At 43.0% G+C, this 11,407-nt stretch overlaps 1 protein-coding gene across 1 annotated transcript in view; it reads left to right on the forward strand.

Annotated features, from left to right (window-relative positions):
- LOC138956211 (uncharacterized) overlaps nucleotides 1–11,401 on the forward strand; it is a gene marked incomplete at its 5' end in the record, with an annotated part of 22,929 nt that extends 11,528 nt beyond the window's left edge. Inside the window, 5 exon segments of the mRNA XM_070327626.1 lie at nucleotides 1,176–1,404; nucleotides 2,200–2,430; nucleotides 6,502–6,651; nucleotides 8,442–8,687; nucleotides 10,336–11,401. Of these exon segments, the coding sequence (XP_070183727.1) occupies nucleotides 1,176–1,404; nucleotides 2,200–2,430; nucleotides 6,502–6,651; nucleotides 8,442–8,687; nucleotides 10,336–10,968 (1,489 nt within the window). The 3' untranslated portion in view covers nucleotides 10,969–11,401.
- Nucleotides 11,402–11,407: the final 6 nt, after the last annotated feature.

The raw sequence follows: 11,407 nt of genomic DNA on the forward strand, positions 1-11,407 counted from the left end.
ATGTCCATTCGTAAGACTCTTTCTGGTTGGAGAAGTTTATTGATTAGGGAAACCTGTTGTGTAGGTTAACGCACACTGTTTGTGTGTCTATATTCCACGCATTTCTTTCGTCGTCTGTCATATGAGCGTTGATGCGTTGAGCTGTCGTTATGCGCCATACATGGCCCAGCTCATCCGGCTTCAGCGTGTTTTTATATCGGAGTGATCCTTCTCCTAGACTGGTGGCTTTACAGGGCTGTCGAGTCCAGTCTACCCGGCTATTTGGCCATAGCTGGCTGGTTTGTTTATCTGAGGTGACCTTCCCCAGGGCTAGAACTTAAAATGCGGCTCTTGTTCGCATGATGCTCCCGTCATTGGACACCTGGGGTATTTCTTGAGTGTAACAGTGCCACCTGTTACCTCGCCCCATCCTGTTGGAAGCACCGCCAGTTGGTCCGCGACTGCTTATTCGTCCTGGCAAGCCTGGCTTATTTCGCAGCTAACCTCCATATCTGAAGGCCATCACACTATCCGCCACCTGTGAACGCGCCTGGTTGGGGGTGGTCGCCCCTACTGTCCCAGGGCATTTCTTTCGATTGCACCACAAACTGAGGACTATGCTATTGGAGAGATCTACGTCACACACATTAGGCAACGTCGACTTCGCAGAGCTCGCTGCACAAAGTGTTGGCACTGCATTTTCTATAAAGTAAAATAAAAAAGACTTCGCGAAGTGCTCGATTGAGGACTGCCTTATCAAAGGACAACCTCCCCTGCCCGTGAGTCTATTAGTGAACACTTGTAGCCTAGTAGCCTTCAGTTCTTATTGAATGGAAAATCTCACATTCAACAACAAATAGACTGCAGCCAACGTTCCAAAATTCATAATCAAAAACCAAGAAAGGTAAGTTGTTGGAACGTTTAATTATTGACAAAACAAAACGTTACGTTCACAAACATCTTGACCCAGCGGTCTTTTATGTGCACAGACAAAACGCTAATTACACAACACTTATCGTGACAAAATGTTCAGCGGCTTGCAGTGAAGACGCAAGCGAATCGCTTGATTCAATTTGATTTGATACGCTTGCGTCTTCACAGGCGTGTTTTGATTCTCACATTCAACGTTTCATATTCCCTATGTGCCTCACGCTGTCCGTACCAGGGAAAATAAAATTCTCACTTTGGATGTCCAGATTCAAGAAGATGCGGAAGCTAGGGTCGCGGATCTCCAAGGTGGACAAAGCGGTGCACCGTGACGGAGAGGAGAAGGAGGAGGAGTCTTGCTGTCCCTCAGACATGACCTTCAGCGGGCTGGCCACTGTCCGGGACTTCCTCCTGCAGTTCGCCTGCTCCGCCTTCTGCCTCTGTATCCTCTACTCCCTCTCGCTCATCTTTGCTGAGTCTGCGGGGCTCATTATTGAGGTCAGTTTGATTGTCATGTTACGTTTGTTTGTTTGTTTGTCTGTTTGTTCGTTTGTTTGTTTGTGTGCCGGTATGTGTGTGTATTTGTGTGTATGTGTGCGTATGTGTGCGTGTGTATGTGTGTGTGTATGTCTGTCTGTCTGGGAGCGTGTGTGTGTGTGTGTGTGTCTCTGTGTGCCTCTGTGTGTCTGTGGGTGGTGCTAACTATGGTTACAAAGGTACGGTCAGTCAGTTTCAACGCTTGCTTAGATTTGTGCAGCATCACTTTAGTCTTAGTATCATTCAACTTCAGTTTGCTGTCAATCATTCAGTCCTTGACTGACTTAATTCACAGTTCGGTGTTGTGGGGCACTTTCGGGAGATCTCAAAGGTTCGCAGAATCCTCCATCTGAGTAGCATCAGCATATGTGTGATGTTCACACCCGTGCTTGGAGATGATGTCAGATAGTTCTTTTGAATAATGTACAACGTGAACAGGACAGGACCTAATACAGAGCCCTGTGGGACTCCATATACTTGAGAGGAACACTAGATGACTCATATTGTCCCATGTGTACCCTTTGTAGAGCGGTCAGTCAGACTTTTTAGTGATTTTTTAAGAATTCATTCATATATTTCTAACTCCTTACAGGGGGCAGTCAGGGTGTTGATTGTTGGTATGCGATTAAGTGGAGGGATGGTCTTATCTTATGTAAAAGCCTGGTCAGATCTGAGATGGTGAACAGAACAGTGTTCACGGGAAGGAGTGTGCCTATTCAAGCTGTACGATACGCCATTATATCTGTCGTTCTGCAGGTGCTAGCCTTTACCATGATGGGGATCATCGTGAACGCGGGGTCGGTGCTCAAGTACGTCAGCATGGTGCTGCTGGTCTTCGTCTACATGCACGACTGCTACAACAACGTCTACGAGAACTACGTCACCTTCGACAAGACCATCATTGACGAAATGATTGACAGGACCACGGAAGATCTCAGAAAGATCGCCTCCATGCCAAGCTCACAGCAGGCTAACGCCGCCTTCCTGGTATGTAGTGGTACCGTCTTCATGTCTCTCTATAGTCAGTTCAGCCGTGTTTTTAGGCTAATTGTATGAACCCACGTCTCCACGTCTCCTAGCCTGTGGCGATGTTTTCCGGCTTTTTGGACTGCAACTATGTTCGGAAATCTTTGTTTTCTGCTGTTTATGTTTTGATTATCTTTCATGAAAATATCAGCCTCTTTGTATTTAAATATTGTATCTTTACTTCCGTTTTCTATTTAAAGAGGGCCATGCAGGAAATGCGAACCCTTAATTTACGAACGCTCTCTGTTTTCAAGAGCTCACGTACTACGAACGTCCCGTGATTGTCACATTCAAGTAAACTTATACTGTAATGACCCCACTGCGGCCTTCAGCTGTGAAAGGAAGAGCTTCGCCATCAAAATGTTGTAACTACAACAATAAGTTAGGGCACAAGCACATGATCTTACTTGCAGATAATATACCTGTGGTTAGGGCTATATTAACTGGAAAGCTAACCTGATCTCCAAGTCGATGGTCTTGAAGCAGTCTGGATTGAGACAAAGTTGAGCCATGAAAGCATTTTGATTGGCTCATTCTATCGCCCACCTAGTGCTAATATTCATTATTGGGATTTAATTGATGAAAGCTTAAGGCGAGTGAATAACCAATTATTGAGATTTGTGATTTTAGGCGATTTCAACGTCGACTTCCTGAACTCTCCATCGCGGAACTTTTTGAATATTTTACAGGCGCACCAGCTCTGTCAACTTGTGAATACGCCAACGCGTGTAACAGCCACCACTAGTACATGTATTGACCTTATCATCACCCAGACCCCTCAGTTAGTTAAACAAGTGAATGTGTTGCCACCTATTTGTAGTGATCATAGTGTACCACACATTGTATTAAACAGAATTGTGAATAAAAATAATTCCTATAAAAGAACACTCTTTAATTATAGTAAACTTAATGTTGATGGTTTTTGCGAAGCACTCTCTCAGGTTAACTGGCAAGACATTCTCATGGAGGAGGTGTTTGACGAAAGTGTTCATATTTTATCTGCACTATTTATGGACATAGCCAAACAGTGCATGCCAGTAAAAGAAGTAACGATACGTCCTAACGACGCACCTGGGATTACACCTGAAATTTTAATGTTAATAGACCAACGTGATCAGATTCATTTGAAAGCCAAAACAAGTAAACAGCCGGAAGATTGGTTGAGTTATCGCCAGGCACGTAACCTTGTTACAGCAAAGAAAAGAGAACGGATTTTAGAATATTATTCTGAATTAGACGCAAAAGTTTCCGATTCAACGCAGTTTGGTACAAAAGATTGGTGGAAGTTAGTGAAATCATTCATGAAGAAGAAAGGATTATATGGTGACGAAATTCCGCCTATCTGTGACAACGGCGAAGTTTATGAACTAAGCCAAGACAAAGCTAACGCCTTTAATAACTGTTTTATTAAAAATTCCAATGTTGAAGACCCAGATGATGATGTTCCTCAAGTGCCGTTTCTTGATTGCGAATTATGTGATATTGTTTTGTCAGTTAACGAGGTAAAAGATGTAATTAAAAATCTTGATAAAAGAAAAGCCATTGGTCCCGATTTGATCCACAACAGACTTCTCATTGCAGCTATAGATGTTATTTCGGAGCCACTCACCCATATGTTTAACAGAAGTTTGAGGGAAGGAGTATATCCTAAAATTTGGAAAACTGCGAATGTTACGCCTATTTATAAGTCAGGTTCAGCGGACACTTGTAATAATTATCGTCCGATTTCCTTGTTGAGTTGCGTTGGCAAAGTTTTGGAACGATGTATTCATAGCCACCTATATCTCTTTTTACAATCCAACAACATACTCACACCTACACAGTCAGGTTTTATACCCGGCGACTCGACGATTTGTCAACTTGTCTCTATATATAATGATGTATGTTTAAATTACGACAGCGGTTTAACAACACAGGCGGTATTTTTTTATGTGTCGAAAGCTTTTGACAAAGTCTGGCACAAAGGATTATTAGTAAAATTGGAATCGATTGGTGTTCGAGGTCGACTATTGTCATGGTTTTGTAGTTACTTAGCAAACCGTGTTCAATTAGTTGTCGTTAAAGGAGCTAAGTCAGAGCTGAAAGGTATACAAGCAGGCGTTCCTCAAGGCTCTGTGTTAGGCCCTTTGTTGTTTTTGATTTATATAAATGATATTGTAAATGATATTGAGTCTGTTATTAAATTGTTTGCTGATGATACTAGAATGTCACTTGCATTGAATGATCCGGTAAGACGTGCCGACATTTTAAATACAGACCTCGATAAAATTAGTTGTTGGGCAGCACGTTGGAAAGTCACATTTAATGAAACAAAAACCAAATTGCTGAATATAAAACGTGACTTAAGCCAAATTGACCCGTTATTTTTCAATGGAATTGTTTTGGAAGACACAAAGGAACACAAGCACCTCGGTATTATTTTGCAAAATGACTGTAAATGGGACGCTCAAGTCAGAAATATTGTGAAAAAGACCACTTTGTTGATTAATTGTTTAAGGCATTATAAGTATAAGTTATGCAGAAAAAGTTTGGAAATAATGTACAAATCCTTTATTTTGCCACATTTTGACTATGTTGATGTATTATGGGATAATTGTACCGAAGCCCTGTCGAACACCCTGGAAAAACTACACCTTGAAGCTTTACGTATTATAATTGGCGGTGTGCGGAGAACTAGTCATGGTAAGATTTACAAAGAAAGCGGATTTTGTAGTCTAAAGGAACGCCGAAGACAACATAAATTGATTTTATATCATAAAATGGTTCATGGTAAATGTCCCCTATATTTAGTTGACCTTTTGCCACCACTAGTTTCATCCTTAAATCCTTATCACAGAAGACGACCACTTGAAAGATTTGTACCAGCTCACAGGACAGAAATCTTCCGAACATCCTTTGTTCCTTCGACTACAATTTTATGGAATGATCTGCCTGATGTGGTTAAAACCACAAACTCAATTAGCGAGTTTAAGCATTATTTACAAAGTCCTCATCATTATGTGCCAGTTTATTATTATTTTGGAAAAAGACAGGTAGAAATACAACACAGCAGAATGCGTTTAAACATGAGTAACCTTAATTGCGATTATGCAAACGCCATTTAAAAGATAACCCACAGTGTGCGTGCGGTAACCGGAACGAAACAGCTGCACATTACTTGTTATACTGCACGTTCTTTGAAAATGCTCGTATGTCCACAATTAACTCACTGCCTGCTAATTTTAGACACGTGGAAACATTATTAAGAGGCAGCGAGCAACATTCATTTCGCATAAATACATTGATTTTCGAGTCGGTCCAATCCTTTATTGCTGAATCTGGTCGACTAACTTGAAGGATTAGCCCACGTACTGGTATTGTGTATGTTTGTGTGCAGGAGAACGTAAACCCGCCTCTCAGTGTTGTTGCATCAATTACATATTTAACATAAGTAATAATTATCATTGAGTTTTTGTTTTTGTTTTGCTGTTCTCTTTTGTGTGTGTGTGTGTGTGGTTGTTTTCTTCCATACATTCGTAACGAACTATGCTGCCCTCTCCATGAAAATGTACATTTATCTGAACTTACTTATTGCATGTCTTAGCATCGATGTTCTCGTCCCACACGCTTCATTCATAGTCTCACCTTATTTTTTTCTTTATTTGATTAATTTTTTTAATTTTTTTCTCTCTGTAAATCCTCCTGTTTTGATTAAGTTCCCCATACCCCCCTCCTAAATTTTGTTCTTCTGGTTAATAATTGTGTTGTCCACCATCATGAAAACTTGTGTAACTTAGCATTGTTATGGTCACGTCAAATAAGCATCTGCTTGAGTTCGTGTCCTAGCTGCATTTTTGTCAATTGTTTCATGTCATGTATTTTGAATAAAATTGTGTTTAAACCAATAAAAAATATTTTTAAAAATGTGTCATGTTGGCACTAAATACATATGCCATATAATGAAGAATATCTGTGCCAAAGTCAATCTTTCTTCGAAGTGGCGACTCAACATTCAATTATTGAAGCATGATTGAAAACCCTGTTTTGTTACAGGTGAAGTGTGTAGACGAACTGAACGAAATGCAGCCTCAGCTCAACTTTGACAAAAAGGAAATCCGATGGAAAGTGGGTCAGCTGCTGCTATTTTTAGACTCCCACGACACGCCACGCATTCCTCTCAGATTGTTCCAGAAATTGTGCGAGGTAAGGCTAATAAGTGTTGCTTTTCGCCTAATACTTGTTGGTAAGTCCTTCTTTTCTGTATAAATTGTCAGGACATAAGTGGGTTTGTTTTCATTTGCATTCTATGCTTGAAACGATTATATTGGCGCCCAAAGTTCGAGGGGGGGGGGGGGATTTCGTGATCATCATAGTGATACATCCTGATCCATGTGTCATCAAACGTGGTAATTTACCAACAAAATTGATCTGAGTACTCACGTACCAACCTTCCTGCCTCATGTACGCATGCACGGAGGCTCCGGGCAAGTGTACATCAACCTGCTTGCCGCCGTAGGCAAGTTCACTCTATCGTGCTAAAGTAACTTTATGTTTGTCGTGTTAAGGATACAAGTGAACCCCTACTACTCAGGGTACAAGACACTGTGTGCATCAACCTGCTTGCCGCCACAGGCAAGTTCATGACCATCGTGGTGTTCCTGATGTTTGTCAAGTCAAGAGTGCTCATGTACCCATTTGTATCAATATGGCCGGTACACAAGTATCCGCTTTTCTTGTCAAATACGCGTGCACGGAGCACCGGGACCAGTGTACATCCACCTGCTTGCAATGTTATCAACATGAGAAGACATGTACCCAATTCTGTGTGTTTGTTCGACCACGTAGGGCCATATCAGGGCGGTGCTGCTTTGACATATAACGTGCGCCACACACAAGACAGAAGTCGCAGCACAGGCTTCATGTCTCACTCAGTCACATTATTCTGACACCGGACCAACCAGTCCTAGTACTAACTCCATAATGCCAGACGCCAGGCGGAGCAGCCACTAGATTGCCAATTTTAAAGTCTGAGGTATGACCCGGCCGGGGTTTGAACCCACGACCTCCCGATCACTGGGCGGACGCCTTACCACTAGGCCAACCGTGTCGGTTACACGACACTTGAGATTGACGAAGTTCTCAAATGTCGTATAGTTGTGTTCTTTTATTCTACGTGGCCCGTCTTCACAGCAGCAGACAAAAACTCGTCAAATTGAGTTCGAGGATTTATTTAGCATTCCATACATACAACTGCACATCGTAGCAGAACTCAAAGTAGAAGCCTTTTTTACATACAAATCGCGCTGGCCTATATATAGTAAATACTCAATCTCGAGAATATTCCAGACCGAACATGATACAACTAAAATTAGATGAACTGTCCATGGACTAGAATAGTGACATTCTCTGTGACGTACATCAAAAGTGCCGACGCACTTAATCCGAGCGAACGCCACGAACCCACGACTCAAAACAACGTGGTAAACAACTTGTTTTGACAGGACTAGAAAGTTCACCTGCATTCTCGTCCAAACATAAATATTGTGTTTACAAAATATAATATCGGTACTTTCCCACAAAGTACAAATAAGTCAACTACATGCAACACACAAAACTGAACCAAAGTTCAGCAACGGCAGCGTTTCCTAACACTGTGTCAGGTATCGATCTAAGTACACATGTACCCTCTTTCTTGCGTCAGGTCCGCGTGCACGGAGCGCCGGGGCCAGTGTACATCAACCTGCTTACCGCCACGGGCAAGTTCATGATCATCGTGGTGTTCCTGATGTTTGTCACGCAAAGAGTGTTCATGTACCCATCTGTATCAATAGAAGAACACATGTACCCGCTTTTTGTGTCAGGTACGCGTGCATGGAGCGCCGGGACCAGTGTACATCAACCTGCTTGCAGTTTTATCAACATGAGAAGGCATTTAATTAATGTTTGTGTCAGGCAACGATCTGAGTACACATGTACCCACTTTCTTGTATCAGGTACGCGTGCACGGAGCGCCGGGACCAGTGTACATCAACCTGCTTGCTGCCACGGGCAAGTTCATGATCATCGTGGTGTTCCTGATGTTCGTGATGATCGTGGTGATGGCGTTCGGCAACGTGATGGCCATGTCCTCCACCAACACCACGCTGGCCACACTGGCCGGAGGCTTCGTCCCCATGCTGCTCAAAAACGTCCTGTCCAGCAAAGGGACCAAGCTCAGTCTCAAGAGTATTAGCTTTAAGGTAAAGAAACTGCTAGATAAATGCACTGCTTAATAAATTCACCTCCTATATCAAAAGGGCCAGGCTCAGCCTCTAGAGTATAAGCTTCAAGGTAAAGAATAAATAAATGCCAAGTTTACTATCAAGAGCATCATTTTAAAATTGATGGAACTGCTGATTGCTTGTTTGTCTTCGCGTTTTGAGAAAGTGAGATTGGGGGGGGGGGGGGTGTTGCATCTCTAACCGGGAAAGAATATAGGGCAATGCTCAGTTTGGAGAACGGTGAGTCATTCGATCTGTATTACCATGTCTTGAGTCTCGATTCAAAGTAGTCATTACGGGAAGTTGTCTTCATGCATGTGAGGGTTTTTTCCTACTTGTATTTCAACACAAAAGTCAGTAAAACATTTGGACCAATACAAAACATTTGTTGGTGAGGTTGGACGTTACTTTTAGAAACACCACAGTCATGTGTCAGGTGAGTTCAGTTTCATAGCGATCTGTTTTAGGTCACGTCAATACAGTGTTATTGCAATCGATTCATGATTTCCTCCATAAGCCTATCAACACTCCTCCTTGTCTCTGTCAACGCCTGCTTGCAATCGGTTGCTTTCGATGGATATCATTATGGTGTCAATCAATCAATCAATATGAGGCTTATATCGCGCGTATTCCGTGGGTACAGTTCTAAGCGCAGGGATTTAATTTTATTTTTATTTTTTTTATTTTATGCAATTTATATCGCGCACATATTCAAGGCGCAGGGATTTATTTATGCCGTGTGAGATGGAATTTGTTTACACAATACATCACGCATTCACATCGGCCAGCAAATTGCAGCCATTTCGGCGCATATCCTACTTTTCACGGCCTATTATTCCAAGTCACACGGGTATTTTGGTGGACATTTTTATCTATGCCTATACAATTTTGCCAGGAAAGACCCTTTTGTCAATCGTGGGATCTTTAACGTGCACACCCCAATGTAGTGTACACGAAGGGACCTCGGTTTTTCGTCTCATCCGAAAGACTAGCACTTGAACCCACCACCTAGGTTAGGAAAGGGGGGAGAAAATTGCTAACGCCCTGACCCAGGGTCGAACTCGCAACCTCTCGCTTCCGAGCGCAAGTGCGTTACCACTCGGCCACCCAGTCCAGGTGTGTGGAAGATTCAATGTTTGCACGATAAGAGTTGCTTCCCTTCAACAGTTTCCCAGAATTAATCATTTTATTTTTATTAACATCGGCTTTTGGGAAAGCCTGAAGGCGGTCCTTCATGGGACCCGAAGTCGACTTCGCGAAGTCTTTTTACCGAAAACTCAGTGCTAAAGATCCGTGCGGCAAGCTTTGCGAAGTATATTTCGCGTAGTGGACTTCGCCCAGGGAATTTCAGGATGTAAGGGCGTATGCATGTATCACCGCGGGACGACTGCAAGAAATGGTTGTTGATAACTTGTGGTTGATAATGCACCGTTGTTTCACAATGATAATAAGTTGATCTTAGTAGTGTATTTATGTTCGATTATGCTCTTTGATCGTGCGTTTGTGTTATCAAAAATGCGATGTGGTGCCAAAAGAAAAATGTCCATGTTTATGTAAAATGAAAATGATCATTAAACTTTTCTTTTCTTATCTTATCTTATCTTAATATTCTGTTTGCTGACCACAGGGCCAGGTGGACGAGATCATCACGGCCTACAAGCAGTACTGGCCAGTGCTGGACCTCGTCGCCACCAGAGACATCCCTGAGGAGGAGGGGGAGGGGGGAGAGGAAGGGGACAACAACAACGACGACGACGGTGCCAAAGACAGCGGCGGGGCCAAGCCTTCTTCAGGCGATAAAGACTCCAATGGAGTCAAGAAGGACAAAGACAACGAGAAAGACAAGGACAAAGACAAGGAGAAGGACAAGGAAAAAGACAAAGAAAAGGACAAGAGTAAAGACAAGGATAAGAAAGACGAGAAAGGCGACAAAAACAAGGACAGCAAAAGCAACGACTTGGACACTTTCGTCAAGAAAAAGCCAGAGAACAAACAGGGGGAGGACAAGAAAGATAAAGAAGCGAACGGTGAGGGCGATGGTGGAGAGGGAGGGAAGAAGGTTGTGGAGGAGGAGGACGAAGGCTTGGTGGATCTGTTTGTGGACTTTAGCGTCGCTGACACGGCCGCTGCTTGGTCCATTTACGGCTCTTCCGAGAGCCTCCCCCATCAGCCCGACTCCTTCATGCCAGCTTACTTCACAGACCACCTGTACGTGGAGACAGAGAACCATATTGACGATGATCGGACTTACGTTGCGTAGCCTCACACTTAACAGACCATAAAAACAAATTAAATACACACACACACACACACACACACAAACATTTCCATGAGGCGTGTGTGTGGGTATGCAGATGATGTTGTGTTGCTGTGCCTGCAGAACCTAAACACTGAAAGGTTTGCGTTGTTTTAAATGACAACCTAATTAATGACCATATAAGAACGCTGTGAGTAAGAGTTTAGCACTAGTCGCATGTGTACGACACAGTAGGCGAATGTGTGACAAACTGCGACAGCGGATTCAGCGACAAAATCCTTTCCGCGACTAGAATCTGCGACTGGCAAATAAGTTGTGCGACGATTCAGTGCTCGGCCGGGTCGAATTTTGTGACAAACTGCGACTGCGGATTCAGCGACAAACTCCTTTCAATTCCGCGACTAGAATCTGCGACTGGCAAATAAGTTGTGCGACGCTTCAG

This window comes from Littorina saxatilis, unplaced genomic scaffold (genome assembly GCF_037325665.1).
Source record: "Littorina saxatilis isolate snail1 unplaced genomic scaffold, US_GU_Lsax_2.0 scaffold_1508, whole genome shotgun sequence".
In the NCBI taxonomy this organism is placed as follows: domain Eukaryota; kingdom Metazoa; phylum Mollusca; class Gastropoda; order Littorinimorpha; family Littorinidae; genus Littorina; species Littorina saxatilis.